General features: G+C 35.7%; 2 protein-coding genes across 2 annotated transcripts in view; one reads left to right on the top strand and one right to left on the bottom strand.

The window, feature by feature from the left end:
- Positions 1-17,946, top strand: part of LOC140169375 (uncharacterized) — a 52,358-nt gene that overhangs the window by 32,263 nt on the left and 2,149 nt on the right. Inside the window, exons 7-10 of the mRNA XM_072192632.1 lie at positions 6,035-6,150; positions 13,411-13,583; positions 14,161-15,120; positions 16,986-17,112. Coding sequence (XP_072048733.1) covers positions 6,035-6,150; positions 13,411-13,583; positions 14,161-15,120; positions 16,986-17,112 — 1,376 coding nt within the window. The remainder of the gene's footprint in view (positions 1-6,034; positions 6,151-13,410; positions 13,584-14,160; positions 15,121-16,985; positions 17,113-17,946) is intronic.
- LOC140170001 (serine/threonine-protein kinase pdik1l-like) lies at positions 469-3,246 on the bottom strand. Its single transcript, XM_072193313.1, has 2 exons — positions 2,396-3,246; positions 469-1,314 (listed from the first exon to the last, which is right to left on the bottom strand). Exons 1-2 carry the CDS (start codon positions 3,028-3,030, stop codon positions 885-887), a joined length of 1,065 nt encoding a protein of 354 aa, XP_072049414.1. The 5' UTR covers positions 3,031-3,246; the 3' UTR covers positions 469-884.

The following is a 17,946-nucleotide window of genomic DNA, read 5'->3' as shown; positions in this document are numbered from 1 at the left end:
TTTTTGCAAAGTTAAGGCAAAAAAATGGCAAATTGTGCAATATCATTTTGGCTTTCACTTTATATATTACTTTAAAAACATCCGAGACAGAATTGAAAGAGTTGAAATAATTTTAATGCAAGTAATCAGATGTACATGTGGTTTATTTATTTATTTCTTATTTAAACTGGATGACCTCTGACGTTTGGAAATATTTTTATTATATTCTTTATGTTTTCCTCTTTCATATAACACCACTCATGGGGTCATACCTTCGTGGCATTTAGAGATATGTCCATTTCAGACCAAATTGTTAGTGAGTTATTAAGCTAGTAACTTAGTAAGCTAGTAACTTAGTAAGCTAGTAACTTAGTAAGCTAGTAACTTAGTAAGCTAGTAACTTAGTAAGCTAGTAACTTAGTAAGCTAGTAACATTCACTCATATAGGCTGATACCATTTCATGGTTCAGCAAAAATCAAGACTTTTGTCTAAATCTGAGATTTTGAATAAACCGTCTGAACAAGGTGGTTTATTTTTATGATGGAAATATTATTCAAACGCCTATGCGATGTTCATAATACAGTACGTACATGGCGTGTGGGACTGTCATACACACATCAAAAACTGTACCGTAGCACGACTGATGGAGTGAAACACACCAGTGTTATCAGCACTGGTAGTAAATTCCAATTTTCTTTGCTTTATACCTCAGTTGTTTAGCTGTTATTGGAAATGGTACAATATGACTTCAATTTTATAAACAAATTTAAATGATAATTTTACTGGATTTTTTCAAAATAAATCCTCAAATCACCTAGAGACAACTTCATAGCAACAGTTGCTAGCCAAAACTGAATTGCTCCTGGTGTTAGATCACTCGCTGTGACTGCTACACTGATGTGCATTAAATAGTTGCTCTCAAATGCCCGAATAATTCCACCAGAACATAGAAACAAAAACACAGGTAAATGAAGAATACCAGCAATGTCCAAAGTGATACTCCAAGAATAAAGTAACCACCTATAAAGGCCAAGACAAGCCATATGCAGAAAACCTGTATTAGCTGCTGAAGTCTTGGATCCTTGGATTGCCAGGATTCCATGTGTTCATGTAGCTCCTGCAGTTCATCTTCTGGTATACCTTGAAGTATAGAAGCCACTTCATCAGCAGTTGGTCGTAGGCTGTCATCTAGCCGGATCATTGATTTAATTAGCTGTGGCAAAGTTTTTGACATATCAACTCGAGCAGGTAGAGAAACGTCTCTGCGTTTGTCATGTTGATATCGTCCAATTGGAAGCTCCTTTCCATCACATTGGACATAAGCAGCAAGATACCTAGTACGAAAAGTGAGTGAAAATGTGTCATAAAAATATTACAAGCATCACTGAACAATAGCTGTCGTACATTGTATCTCGGCTTTGGTAGTTGGTGGGTTTTGAATATTTGTTCCTGATCATATTGAGAGTATTGGTATGGTTGAAAGGCAGAAACGTGGGTTTACTTTTTCATTCATTCAGTTGCCTTTCCATATGTAGGTGAAGTAAAAAATGAAACCAATATTTATTGCACAGGAAGTAAAGAAGTGTATAGATATCTAGATAAGAGACATGTGTAGGCAATTGATAATGGACTTGAAAATACCTTTTTGATCAATTAAATTATTCAAATTAAAACATTAAGAAATACCATCACAGGTATATTGTGAAATAAACTTGATCCTGATCATCCAGACAAAAAGTACTGCTTAATTCATAAAAGGAGAAAAACTTTAGGATGACAATCAAATGGATTTCTAATAAGCGATGTTTGAATAACTCACTTCCGTCGTAGGTCATAGGTCAACTGTACCAAATTCGACCACACCAGATCTAGTATTCATAATTACAAATACCAAAATAAGTCTGGAAAACAAAATTCTACTTTTCTTTCTTTTTTTTCTTCTTTATCATACTGAATTTATGAAGATGACAGTCGCTATAATTAAAAATTTAAGAAAAGTGGAAAAATTTGGCAGCAGAGTTGAAAAGTTTGACAGCAAAGTTTTCAAAATGTTATCATAAATAACCAAATATTTTTAACTTTTCCATTTATCTTCCAAGTTGTTGAGATAAGGTTAATTAGGATCCCTGAAGGTGGTACTACACCCCTTGATAAATTTGTGACTGTTTTGCATTTTTCTCAAAAAATAATAACACACTGGTAACAAAAGTTATGTATATTATATAGGGGCAAGGAATCTAGTTACTTTACTGGAATTTCAGTGACTCAAGACAAAAGGTACATTATTTATGATAAGAAAAGAGGTTCCGCTAGAATGTACTTCATTTCTTAACAGAAAAATGCAAAATTAGTCACAAAATTTATCAGGGGGTGTAGTACCACCTTAAATCATTTTCAATATCAAAAGAAAGTTACCTGGATTTAACTTTAGAGAGACTGGTTCCTTTCATTAGAGCTGCAAAGACTACCCCCATGGAGAAAATATCAGCCTTCAGTGTGTAGCGGCCATCTAATACCTCTGGAGCTCTAAAATACTCAGTTCCGCATTGGCTAGACATGAAGAACTGTTGTATATCGCCGGAAAACTGACTGGAAAGGATTGCCTTTGCGAGACCAAAATCTGCAATTTTGATGCACAGATCAGAATTCTGATATGAAATCAATATGTTGTCGGGCTTCAAATCACGATGAATAACCCTTGACTGGTGCAAGTAAGCCACAGCTTGTGCAATTTGTTCCATGATGTTATGCTTCTGAAGAATGTTTGGCCTTTGTGTCCAAAAATGTGCATTCAAATTCCCTCCATTGTAAAACTCCATTTCAATCCAAATGTAATTTCTGCGCCGAAAACTCTTCCTGTACTCGACTATGAGAGGGTGTTTTCCGACTTTCAACAGCGCCTTTACTTCTCGTTCCCCAGCAATGTTTAACTCGATCCTTTTCAGAGCACACTGTTTTTTTGTTTGTAGATTTTTAGTTTTATACACAGCACCATAAGCACCTTTGCCTATTTCCTGGAGAGGAGCGTATCCACCAACGGACACTGCCATGGTGAAAATGGCAACTGTCACATGTAATGTTGCTAATTAGTCTGAAATTAGTTCAAAAATTCAGCATGTGTCAAATTGATAAAAGGTACTTTTCAATGCTGCAACAAAACAATGCAACGGTCAACATCATATGACTTGTATCATATGACTTGTATGACTTGGTGAATGAAACTGAAACTGAAACCAAGGTATCACCCTAACATCAACAACATTATCATTATAGTACATGCAGTGCTGTTTTAAACAATCAAAAGCATTCACATTGCTATTCAATTTGACAATGTGCGTTTTCCTTTCATATTATGCAAGCTATTTATCATAATGCAATGTGTTTCTCCTTTTTCAATTACATCAAATCATATTGGATGTCTGCATAATACAATTTTTGAAGCTGATATTTGGATTTCCATACTACAGCTGTTACCATTTACAGTCAATATAAAGTATAATCAGTCACTAAGCACGTAATATCACCTAATTACCATATTTAACCTAACTTGGTCCCTTTTCAATGCACCTGTTCCAACAAAATTCTGTCAGATGTCTAAATAAAGTGACCATCTGAACATTCTGGCTAAAATATTGGGTTTTTTTACAGTTGGTAAGAGAACTGGAAACAAAGATTTATTATAATTTGTGACCATCCACCACGAAGTGGTAGTAAAGTCGGCTCTAGATCATTTTCTGTTTATTGCAGATTTTGAAAGAATTCACTTTCAGCTTCAAAATGACACCTCAACCAGCTTCATCGGACATCTGGAAGTGAAGTTATAGTTCATGAAAGGTCAAATTCCTAGTATATTCAACATAGAAATCCAATTACTGTTTTTGGTTGTATCTCAAAATGGAAAATGCCGACTTTACGACCAGTTTGTGGTGGATGGGCACATTTGGTCTTGGTAATGTAAATGTGTTAAAGTATGCATGGTTGAGCAGTCATACATGTATGTCCTTTGAAGTTCATTACTGGCATGAGTTGTGCAAACACCAAAGTAATTAACCATTAGCAGAGTGGTTGCTTCATAGATTAAAACACATAGATTGGAATGTTCCATGCCTATGCCTTCTAAGCGTGCTTGAATTAGGCCAACACCGGTACAGCATTTGGAGCTGGCGACATCACTCATCTGAGCGTACACTGAGTGCTTGACTTATGCGTGAATTCTCTTTTGTGCAAAAGAGTATTTTGATCCAACAGGACTAGAAATGAAGAATTATTCTAACTTCCATGTCGGCTTGAGCATTGGCGTGTCAAAATTTCCTTAGCAAGCCCAAAATCATTTTTGGCCTCCACAACAATGTGTTGATGGTTGGTTGGTCAGTTGGCTATACATGAAATAGCTGTCTGGGCAGAAACAAAAAGTCATCAATCCACACTGCAGCTAACACCCAATAACTGATGTCTTCATATTGAAGTGTATTTATCTGCATAAAAACATGTAGGGCCTATGCATCAATTCAGCATTTCATGGTTACCACTTTTTCTCACACATCAAGTAACTCTCTTGTTAAAAGCATCAATTGCTACGGTTTAGACACTAACAGGAAGATGGGATGCGTGCTATATTAATATCTTTCTCAAGGTACACGTCATTGCAGATGACGTGTCTAGATATTACATTGCAATCTCATTGTACACGTAATGTGGGGAAAACCCACCATTGTTCTGCACTAGCTATATGGCCTGTTCACCATGGATACATAGTACCATGGCTACCATAATTAGATACGTACTGTGATTGATTTTCATTTGAATTATGAAAACAATGAACAAAATAAATGTTCATGCACCAGTGAACACCTGGAATCCCTAATTAAGCACTGTTCTGTTAAAACTAAACACATCACCAAGCCCCCTTAATTAGTAGATAATAACCCAACATCTATCGTTTTTGGTTCCTTTAAATATTAAATATTTGTTCATTCAGCTTGCTTGGAAATCACTTATGTGTTATTTTGTATGTACTATGTTTATAAGTATGTAGGTAATATTCTTATTTTATTTATTTCTTATTATTTATTTGCTTTCTTTTGTCTGGTTTTATGTTTGTTCCACTGCACTTGATTCATAGATGAAACCATATTATTGTGAGAATTTGAATCATCTTATTGGCAATAGCTAAAAAGGATATGTGATGTGGAGACAGGCTATTGAATGCTAACTAATCAATAACTTGACAGGTGCAAAGCCAAAATGTAAGGCAAACTGGTATACATGTATAATATGACTATAAATAAAGCAAAGGTTGTTTTTGATGTTGGTGTAAGTATAATAAGCTTGTCATATGTAGCTTGCTAATCACTGCTGATATCCTTAAGATAAGATTTTTTTGCAAAATATGCTCATTTGGTAGCTCATTTGCATTTTCAAAACTTGTGAGCACGATTTCTCATTCCATCCTTGCTAGCTTGTGAGTGCAATTTGAACTGGTAAAATGTAATGAGTGTATAGCGATGCGACTTGGTAAAGGGGTGGTAATTGGTGGGCTTCAAAATTCAGTAGCAAAATAATCTAATTTGGTAGCTCATTTGCATATAGCTAAACTTGTGAGCATGATTTTTTGAACTGTTAAGGCATATGGTAGCGAAACTTGGTGGAATGAGGCATATGGACCTCTTCCTCACCTGATGACATTTTTCAAATTTGTCACTACCCCAGTGATCCCTCCCCTGGTGATTATCTCTTAATGATTTCTTTTTAAGTAAATTTTAAAATATTTTTTTAAATTTATTTATTTTTAAATTTTTGCGCCTGGTAAAATGACAATGAAAGTGAAACCTGCTGTAATGAAGCATACAGACGTCTTCATTTATTTGGAAAAATTCTACAGCTCCTTTTGAAAATTGTTCCGGTTAAGATGATGCACGGCAAGGTGGAGGCATTGAAGTAGACACTTTGCATTGAGAACTGTGCAAGCCGAGAACTACATAATTCTGGTTTTACTGGAAATTTATGTTGAAGCACTAAAATTTAACATTTGATGTTTGCTGTGCTTTATTACAGTGAATCGACCCTGTTAAGTGAGCCTGCTGTGAGTTCAGAGGGAGTAGGTTTGTCTCCTAGCTCAGCCACTACAGATGACTCCTTTTATATACCACAGATACCACACACACAAGCAGGTGAGTTGGTATTTAGAGGGAGTAGGTTTATCTCCTAGCTCAGCCACTACAGATGACTCCTTTTATATACCACAGATACCACACACACAAGCAGGTGAGTTGGTATTTAGAGGGAGTAGGTTTATCTCCTAGCTCAGCCACTACAGATGACTCCTTTTATATACCACAGATACCACACACACAAGCAGGTGAGTTGGTATTTATAGAGGGAGTATGTTTTTCTTTTGGCATAACAATTTTGTGGCAAGTATAGCGTAAGTTATATCATAGAATTCCATCTACAGGGTGTCCCAGAAAAAATTACCGAGCGAATAAAACTGAACGTAAGTCGAGAAATAGACATCAGAATCAAAATATTTAAAACGTGGCGCATAGCCTATTTTGTTGTGCATCACATACGAAAATTTTATTTGATTCGGTTGACTGGTTGCGAAGAAACGAACGATTATATAATGCGTGCATTAATGCAGTTCATTCAAGTTTGATCAACAGGCGCTTTTTTCATACTCGCTCACCGCTTCCTAAAGTTTGTGTATCTCATCAAATTTAGTCCACATTATTTATTTTATAATCCGACGGTGTTATGTCATTCATGCTTTCATGAAGATGAATAACAGTTTGTCCGAGAAAACTTTGACTTCTGCAATTGGAAGCTTTTCAACTTTAATTCTTTATGTTGTGCAAATATGTTATATTTTAACTTTCCAAAAAACATTTGAGCCAAGAATGACATTATGATGAAGTGCTTACAGCTTTACGTGTGATTTTTGATACCATGCAACATTAATGTTGAAGTTTTAAAAGATTTAAACGTTGCATTATAATTTCTTGGAAATATTCCAAAAACATTAATGAGTGTGAGAAATATTTTAAGCCAGCTGGAATTCTTTATGCAACATTAACGAAAAAATATATTTGCAAGTACTGAGCATCATATTACATGCAAGCTTTCATTTTCAATATCGTGCAGGCTTTCAAATTTGAACAAAACGTAATGAAATGTTTTACAAGAAACAGATTGTTTAAAAAGAATGAAAGCGATTTCACAGAACAAAATATGAAGCCCATTGAAAGTTAACCACTAGTGCGCATTGTGTTGAATGATCTTTCTTTCAAACTTGGAATGAAGTGAACTGACACATGCGTTATGTAATCGCTCATTTCTTCACGATCAATAAACCGATTCCAGTAAAATTGGCGTATCAGATGCAGAATAAGATGGGCTACACGCTGATGTTTAGAATTTTGGTTTCCGATGTCTATTTCTCGACTTACCTCCAAATTCATTCGCCCGGTAATTTTTTCTGGGACACCCTGTACAAGCATATATGCCTGGGATTTTTTGATGAAAGAAACCAAAGGCATTACATGAAATTGATCTTACAATAAAACTTGTTTGTACAGACACTTGTATCAGTAATATAGTTGTTCAAATCCAAGTGCTTTTGTGGTGGGTGTCTGCCTTTTGTCTCTTTCATCAATAAGAAGCCTCATTTAGAGGCATATACTTGTGGATGGAATTCTGTGGTATTGTTTTGTGTAGGAAATGGTTAAGAATGTTGTGAAATGTTTTGTAGATCATTTTTCATTTTTACTGCTCCTCAGCTTTTGAAACATTGAAAATGCATTCATTTGAATTCATTTCATTTGGGAGCATTTTTTAGCCAATGAGCAATGGAAGAATAATTGTGATTCTTGTTGATTGGAATCATAGGATATTTGTCCCATATATGTATTTGCCTTGATATTCTACAGACTATAATGTCCTGTTGTATTTCATTCAATTTCATTCATTCAATTTTATTCACACATGATTTCACATATATATAGATAACAATATTTCCAAAATCATATATATATATATATAATATGTATTATATACAAAATTTAAGCATCAATAACAAAAACAAATTTAATTAAGTTGGTAACATAATGAAATGTATCTGAAGGATAATACAGAATTAAATGGTTATATTACAAATCACAATCGCAATTTCCGAAATTATATATAGTAGGACAAATTTATATAAAAATATTTACACAGCACGATTATGATTAAATAGCAAATAAATTAATGATACAAATTTAATTTGTACAAAAAGTTAATTAAAGTACCAGTAACTCAGTAGATTTTGAAAAGCGAAAGAGAATAATATGAAAGGGTGAAAAAAAAAACATGTGAAGGAGAGGCCAAATAAGCCCAAAGGGCTTTAAGGCTGGTCCCACCTTAGCAAATTTGAAAGTGAAATATTAGAATAGGGAGGGGTGAACATGACAAGACAGAACAGTACAAGACAGGACAAGACGAGACAGGGAAGGGCGGGAAAGAATCAATCCGGACAGGGATAATACAATGCAGTACCAGTCAAAAACCAAAAAAGTTGACAATGTAGTGGATCGATTTCAAATAGGCCTATTTAAAATATGCTTGCGTGCACGGTAATGCGAGGCCTATAGCCAAAACCAACATCGGGATTTGACGGCAGTATTTGTTTAAAACATATTGAACTATTTATAAGATGAAAGAAAATGATATATGATACTTGAAAATTATATAATAGGTTTATTTTATTTAGATAAGTACTTTTTAATCAGGCGGTCCTTCAAGCTAGTTTTGAAGCTTAATATATTCTTTGAGTTTATTATATCTTTGTTTAATCCATTCCAGGTTTTAGGTCCAGATACTTTAATCGAGTATTTGATTAAATTAGATGTGTGTTTAACTGTAGTAAAATGCTCAGCATGTCTAGTGTTGTAGTTGTAAATGTCACTGTGTTTTAAAAGAAAGTTGGAGAATGATTTTGGAAGGGTTTTGTTCTCATAGCGGTACATAAAGAGACCTGTTTGTAATTTATTTATGTCAAAGATATTTAGTGTTTTAAAATTATGGAAAATTTGCTTTGTGTGGGATAGGTAACCAGAGTTGTTAATGATACGGATTGCTCTTTTTTGGAGTTTAAATAGTTTGTCCAATTTTGTAGAATTAGGAGAAGTCCATGGACAGTGGTTAAGGTCAAGGGTGTTGTCAGATATCGCCCATGCTATGTTGCTGTAGGATATGTAAGGCAGGATTAAGGTGTTGTAGAGTGAGAATAGTATATGTGTGGGTAAAATGTGACGAAGTTTTCTAAGAATCCCGATGTTCCTAGAAATTTGATTTGTAATTTTGTGGATGTGGTCTTTCCAGGAAAGATTTTTGTCAATTATTACACCTAGAAATTTTGTGTTATCTACAGGATGAATTGCAACGTTGTCTATCATAATGTGTGTTGGTGGAGTGGCGTGCTTTTGCTTTCGTTTTTGTTTGGTGAAATGGATGTAGTTAGTTTTGCTGACATTTAGGGATAGTTTGTTGGATTTGAACCAGTTTGAGACATTGACTAATTCTACGTTGAATGTGTTTATGAGAGTGTTAAGGTTTGGGTGAGATAAGAAGATGTTCGTATCATCGGCTGAAAAGGACAAAAGAGAGGATTTTGGATGAAGTGGGGATATCATTAACATAAAGAAGGAAGAGCAAGGGACCCAGGATAGAGCCTTGAGGAATACCACAAGAGACTGGAAGAAGATCAGAGAAATGTGAGTCAAAGGGCGTGAATTGATATCTGTTACACAGATAGCTAGAGAGAAGATTAAGGGCTGTTCCACGAATACCATAGTGTTGGAGTTTGGTAAGAAGAATGTTGTGATTGATGGTATCAAAGGCTTTGGAGAGGTCGAGGAATATGCCAATAGTGTGATGATTAAGAGCAAGAGAGGAGGAAATATTGTTGTAGATATCTAGAAGAGCAAGATCAGTGGAATGCTGTTTATGAAAGCCATATTGATTGTTGTGAAGAATATGAAAGTGAGAGAGAAATTTATCAATCCTATTGTAAATGATGCGTTCAAGGATCTTGGAAAAGCATGGTAGAAGAGAAATGGGACGATAATTAGGGAAGGTGTGGGGGTCGTGTGGTTGAAGACAGGGATGACTTTCGCAATCTTGAGGGCTGAAGGGAAGACACCTGTAGAAAGGGATTGGTTGAAAATGTGGGCTAGGGGTTTGGAGATAAGGGGAATGATATGTTTAACAATGGTTGGGCTGATGTCATCGTAGCCGGAACTCTTGCCATTCTTAATCTTCTTGACAATGTCTAGGATTTCCCTTTCGTGAGTGGGATTGAGGAAGATGGAGTTAGTGTGTGGGTCCTTAAGGAAATCAGAGAAGGAAGAGGGAGAATGAATGTTTGAAGCAAGTTTAGGACCTATTTCAGCAAAAAAAGAATTAAACTTTGTGGAAATGTTACGGGTCGGAGATTTTGAGGTACCATCAAAAAAATAGGAGGGGTTTTTCAATTTAGTTGTTTTGCCAAGAACGTTATTTATTGTTTGCCATGTGTTTTTGATATTATATTTATAAGTGTTAAATTTATTTGAATAATAATTCTTACAGGAAATCTTAATCAGATGAGTTAATTTGTTTCTATATTTGACGTATTTAGTTTTATTTATTTCATTAGGGTATTTAATGAACGACTTGTAGAGTTTATTCCTAGTTTTAATGGATTTGATAATTCCGAGTGATCCAGGGTTTACATTGCTGGCGCTTTTTGATTTTTTTTTTTTTTCTTAACTTTGGGGAAGTGTTTATCATATATATTAGTAAATTTATCTATGAAGACGTTATAGGATTGATCAGTAGATTGGTTATTTAGGACTTCGTCCCAATTGGTTTGATTTAGTTCAGACGTGAAAGATGTTATTGTGGTCTTAGTTATATTTCTTTTAGTATAGTAGCGATTGACTTTAGAATTAGGTACATTATTTTTATCGTTATTTATTATTTGGAATACAGGAAAGTGATCAGTGACGCCGCTAAATAGGATACCAGGAGTTATTTTATGATTCAAAATATTACAAAAGATATTATCGATTAGAGATGATTTCTTAGTGGTTACACGGGTTGGTTTATCGATTAGTGGATAAAATGAGGAGGCATAAAGTGTGTTGAGGAAATCATTTGAAACTGAGTGAGTGGATGTATTTAGTAAATCAAGGTTGAAATCACCACAAATGAAGGTTGGGAGGTGTTCTCTATTGATCAAGTTGATGGTAGTAGACAAATTAGTGATGAAGGATTGAGCACATCTGTCAGGAGGTCTATAAATGACTCCAATTATGGTATTTTTAGTCTCACTTTCGATTTCAATGAAAATTGACTCGTAATCTTGACTAGGGATTAGATTTAGATCATCACGAACCTTAAAGTTGAGATCGTCAGATATGTACAACCCTACCCCACCTCCTCTTTTCCCAACTCTGTTGAAATGAGCAATATTATAACCATCAATGTTGATAAGAGGCGGTAGGGCATTGTTATCATTGAGCCAGGACTCACTGAATGCGATAAGTGGGAATTTATGATTAAGTGTTTTTAAATAATCAGTGATATTATCAAGGTTTTTATTTAAACTGCGGAATTGAAGTGAATTAAACTTAGATTAGAGTTATTAAGATGTTTAGTGCGTTCATTAAATGTGTCACTACAGTAATAGTTACATTTATCGTTATTATTATTAACTTCATATTTTTATTTAGTTCGTCATCTTTATCATTATTGTCGTTTAGATCAAAGGGATTTATGTTAAGTTTTTGAAGATATGTAAAGGAAACAGTATGATCATGATTTAGCTGATTAATTTCATGCAAAAATTCTGCATCGTCAATGATATGATTAAAGGGTAAAATCGATCCAATACAGTATTTACAGTACCAGGGTTTGGAGATGAGAGTGTGATTCTCATCAAGGATTTTTAAACAATGATCGTGAATTGATTGGTTACCACAGATGGCACAGTTGGTGGAGTTGTCCTTAGATCCTGAAAAATGTTTACAACAATGGGAACACAGCATGGGGGAACATATAAATACACTTAGAAAATACACTTACAAAACAAATAAGCTTAAATGATATAGGAAAATACCAAAAGGGATACTAAATCCAAGCGAAGCAGAGCAAAAAATCATTTATGGGGAAACAGAAAAAGTCAATTAGGCCCATATCGTGCTTAGTTATCAAGGCAATCGCAAAGCAATTCACAGCTATATAATATAATTGGCGCATGGGTGGACAGAAGGGATTACATTGTGCCTAAACATGAATGCATGCAGAATACATGACTGGTGATTATGCCCTGGTACACTAACACAATATGAGCTAAAAGAAAAGTATTAAAATGATACAAAATACGGCAATTAGAGAGTATTATGCTAGTTGACAAACATAGCTACATGTTGGCAAAGTGGATTACGACCAAAGCATATTGAACGCTAGCATAAAAAAAAAAAAAAACAACCAATTATGTGTTCAGTCAAAAAAGCATACACAATAGAAACTTTGAATACGGTAACATGAAAATTCAGATTGATGATAATTGCTGAAGTCAATAAACACAGTAGGAAAGTACATCATGGATACATGCATATTATTTGGATTGTAAACAATATGTCAGAAATGAGAAACTAACGGTATACTCAGTGCATGAGCAATTACAGAAAATATAGCAAGATCAGTCAAGACATGAGCATCATGAACTGAGTTTACAATATTGGTAGCACAAACAGCATGTGAGAATGGGATGAGCAATCAAGATCAAGTTTCTAGTTAATATAAAAACATGCATTGGTGAGATGATTATTATAAGCCAACAGTATAAGCGTAGAACAATAATGCATAGAGAATATAGTACAATAACCATCATAAGCATTAATGCAAGACAAAATAACCAAAATACTCTAAACATGGTCATTCAATCTATCTAAACATGGTCATGAGAGAGTCATAGTATAGAGATCGGGCAAAAAAATATGACCATCATGCATTGATTTTACATGCGTGTACCATGTAGTAATCTGATTGGAAAAAACAACGTCAGATTCAAAGGCAGTGTGAATACATTGCCATAGTGAATACATCATTCCTTGGTTACTGGTCTGGTGTACACTTGGTTTCCATACCTGTTAGCAACACATTTGGTGTGTGTTGTGATCGTTTTGATCATGGTTCGGAATGTAGTTGGTGTGAACCAGTTGACCTTGAAATGGCTGGATTGTAACATGCACGGTCCATTTTCTTGTATTTACATTCAGTCTCTGGAATCGACCCATTTTTGCTCTGTCATTTACTTTTCTTCCATGAGTTCTTAGAAGGCTACTACTTTCATTCAGCTGATGTTACTAATATAATTTTGCATGTACGTGTAACACTTTTAATTTCAGATACAGAGAGCCATATAAGGCAAGATATCCAAAGCACTGTGAGGCCAGAGGATGATATACTGTACCAGTGGCGAGTGAGAAGGCGGCTTGAGCAAGCTAGGCAACGTTCTGAAGCTAATGTGGACCCTGGTATGAACCGTGGGGAACTCCATATTACTAGAGTACAAAGCAAGGTAATGGGGATTTTATGTATTTGATGAAATTGGTATTCTGTACTCAAAATTATTTTGATTTGAAAAGAACATTTCAGAATGATTGAACAAATTCAGAATGTTTACTTCTGTGTAATGTGTACTTTGTGATTGTGTACTTAGATAAATTCTGTCAATCAAGGATGATAGCACATTCTCACATGTAATCGCAGACTCATATGCAACTCCAGACCCACTTTCAACAACAAACCGTCCATGTTCATATAATGTTAACTAGAGACTCTGTAAACATGTATCTGAGCCCTATGTCTCCCATTGTTTTAGTAATATATTGTGCTTCAATTTTTGTGAAAATGAAGAGATACAAAATGGTGGAAATCCTAAAAGGCATATGTTGATTGGCTATGGATATCCGCACTTTCATAATCAGCGATTTGCACCGGGAACATGTTGTAGTGTTATACTGTGTTTCAGTTTCAGAAAAACAAAATTGTCTGCACTTGCATAGTCCTGTGCATGTCTGTGATTTGAGCCAGAGAAACATGTACTTATGTGCATGATTTTGAAGTATTGAATTAAAAATATATTTTCGTTACAGGAATCTGAAGATGACAACTCCAAGTTAGAAGATTTCCGCAGACGTATTAAACAGCAGCAGATGTTGTCACAGTCTCGTCAAGGTATCACAACCTTACCTGTAGAAACTAATGAGCCTGTACGACACATGGGAACGGACCCCATACCACAGTCCATTGCAACACAGACTAATGGTATGCTGCCCTCTAGTGGTACCAGTGTGCTGCCCTCTAGTGGCCACAATGTGCTAAATCCACCAGATAACATTCAGTCAGTGCCAGTCGCAAAAGGTCGATCACATGATGAATATGTTGGGTATGAACAAGATGTGCCTGTGAGAGACAATGCAGAGTCACAAAGAGGCAAAATGTCACAATTTGAGACAGTAGATCAAACTGTTTTTGATGCAAGACATGGAGGCAGAAAGCACATTATTGCAAGCCCTCATATTGAGAGAACTAGTGCCCCTGGAAGAGGGCAAAGTTCATCTGTTGCGCCACATTGGCATTTGGCTTGTGATATTATTCCATGCGAGCAGAGCAATCCTCACAAGCATGGTGAGGATGCGGCAAAGAAGCGTGACAGAGACGGCTTATCACATAAAGAACAGAGTGGGGATATAGGTGTGAAGAAACCATATCACCATGGTGTGGATTTAGAGCATCAAAGAACTAGACATGATCAGCATGGTAGAAAGATGAAAACTGTGAAACAAGGGACTGATGTACTTCAAGATGATGCTAAAATTCATCCACAATTTCAGGATAGAGATGACGTGGAAGAAAGCCAGAGACAAAAAAGGTTAGAAAATCATCCACGACAAAGATTAGACTTTGAGAATGTGGCTGATGTATCACCTAGTACTCCTCCACAAAGGCTGACAAAGGTCAGAGTTCATGGTGTAGATGATGGAATGGTTAGAGATGAAAGGCTACCAATGAGGCATGTGGCGCCATCTCCAGTTAGTTCAGCTATTGGTCAGGTATGTTCAGGGTAAAATGTTCATTTTGGCTTTTTCTAGGGCAGCCAGGTAAATTCAGCTAAAGCTAAAGCTTGTTTGGGCACCAAGGCAATCACGTGGTGAAGAATTTACACATTTGGCACCACCAAGGCAAAGGCATGGGGCACCCAAGACATTTATTTTTGGTGCATCTGGTTATATTTTCCCTCAATATTTAAAATAAAATTAAAAAGTAGGTGGCATGACTTTTTCTCTTTTTTTTTTTTATTGTCATGATTTTATGTTGAGAATAATAATACATGCAGTTTTTTGTACCGATCACTATTTTCATAAAATATGTACTTTTCAAAAGAATTCTACTTAAATGTGCTGAAAATGAGAGTGTTTCCCTTAAAGGGGGGTAACCCTATCGGTTTAGGATATGGATTCTCTTCAAACTTACATACAATGTCAAATATTGTCCCCTTTATCCATGTATGTGAGAAAACGGGAACAATATCAGCATAAATGTGAATAATTAGCATATTAGCAAGCCAATACACTGGTACGTGTGAATTGCATTCTGGTCAGGCATCCCGAAACAACGGCCGAGTGCATGTCCCGGTGGAAACAGGAAGTGTTCGCCTTGGCACTGAAAACCGGCTCGCCCCTGTACACTTTTATACCCTCTATTCATACTGATTAATCTGAAAAAACATTACATATCACTGCGCTCATTATCATTCTTGACAAGATAGCCCATGCTGTATTTACTTCGCTTAATTATTTCTTTATTTTTAGCTATATGATGCACATTTTCACATATTTATGATTTTTCTTTGTTTTATTTTTTAACTAATTTTTTAATGGGGGGGAGGTGCTCTCATAATTTTTTTTTTTTTTTTTTTCGTATCATGCTTGACAATATAGGTCATGTTTCCTTATTTATTTCGCCTCTTATGTATTTCTTTATTTTTGTTTTTGTTTTATATCATTATAGCGCCATCTATAGTTTGACATTAGGGGCCTATTTGATGTATTTTTTGATGACGAATTGGTACTGGGGTGAAGTCTTCCGAATCTATTCCGATTTCATTCTATGACTACCCAAAACTCCTGTGTCGTGTAAAATGCGAACAACTGGTAGCCTGTAAAAACCGCTGTGTTTCATGATTTCTCCGGAAATACATCGACTTGGAGCGTCAAATTTCAGAATAGTAATGAGAAAAATAGTATCTATTATGTGATATCAAAACCTCATCAACAATGAAAAAAATCGGGGGGATGATGCTGTCGATCGGGTTACGGACCTTTAAGTTGGAAGGTCATTCCTTTAACATAAGGTGTTCCCTTTGCTTTCTCCTTTAGACTAGTTTCCAGAGAAAATCGGTCACTCTCTTGCACTAATTGATGCATGCACTCTGTTAATAAGTGACGCCTGGAAGATGTGCTTGAAGATGTCGTTGACAATTTATGTTCACTAAAATCGCTACTCTGGGCCATACTGAGCTTTGACACACATTGGACAATCAAATACCGGCCTATGATTGAATCAGCCAATCGGATCCCACATTTGCGTTTAGGCTGTGTAGTACGCTCACTACGGGCAATAGAGTGATGTTCTTCTCGGGAAGCTAGTGTAGTTCAAGTCTCATATGCCTCTCTTGAATTCTGCCTTAACACTACTTCACCAGCCACAGTGATCCATACATGGCTAGTTTCACACATTCAAAGTTTTTTTCTTTTGTTTGTTTGTTGGTTTGTTTGTTTGTTTGTTTATTTATGTTTATCCTGCGTCCATATTTAGAGCGAAATATAAGTATCCCTCTGTTCTTCCATATGGCCCAGCAGGTGGAACAGTGTACCCAAAGTGTAATAACATATTTTTTCTCTGTACTACTATCCAGGTTATATCATCAAGATTATTCACAAGTACACCTACACCAGGGACACATTCACCTGAATCCAGTGTGGATACTCTTCCCAGCATGCAACACTCACCCTCTACCCAGAGTGGTAGTATCCCAGCAAATGGTAAGACATAGGTTATGTTTTGTGGACTTTCCTTACCCTGTGTTGGATGTTGGTATAATTGAAGACCGACTTAAAAAGACTAGTTTGTGTATGACGTCCTGTCAACCAGATCAAAAATGCTGTACTGCGCAGGTCAGCAACCAATCACATCGCGCCTTTGCCCTGATGTCAGACACAAACTTTTTCATTTGGTCTTCAATTATAGCTTTAATCTATCTTTAATACTTCCTATACACTTCTTTGGAATTCCATTCCCTGTAAATCAAAGATGCAGCAATTGCATGAGAATGGTATTAAATTACTCACCATCAAGTTATGGGTGAATTCAAAACTGTTTAGGCCCAATAAAAAATAGTTTTGTATAATTTCCCCCATGGCCATTAGATTTATGCTGCATGTTTGCTCATGAAAAATTGCAGAAGTTGAATTTTATTTGTTATTTGTTATTTTATTTTTCATTTTAACAAGAAAAGTTTGATGAATATTAATGTTCAGTTTCAAATTTGCTTCTGATCAAATCGGCCACTTAAAAGCTTAAACGCAACATGAATACTTGAAACCCATGACATTGCAGTAGTGTAGGGTGAAATGCTAAAGCTGCCCTCACGAAGTAAACCACACAGACGACACGGATGCATCATTGTTAAACGGTGATGAACAATGGTGAAACATGATTGAATCCCTGAATCTATTACATCACTATCAGTTTGATGCCTGAAGAAGTCAGGTGTTTCAGAAGGCAACATAGCATCATGAGTTGACATTTCATTTCCAGCTTTGATTTAATAATTAGTAATTTATATTTGAAGTACTGGAGGAATAATATACGCCAAG

Source organism: Amphiura filiformis, chromosome 14 (genome assembly GCF_039555335.1).
Source record: "Amphiura filiformis chromosome 14, Afil_fr2py, whole genome shotgun sequence".
Classification (NCBI taxonomy): Eukaryota; Metazoa; Echinodermata; class Ophiuroidea; order Amphilepidida; family Amphiuridae; genus Amphiura; species Amphiura filiformis.
Note: the sequence above shows the minus strand (reverse complement) of the source record. Positions and strands in the feature narration are given on the sequence as shown.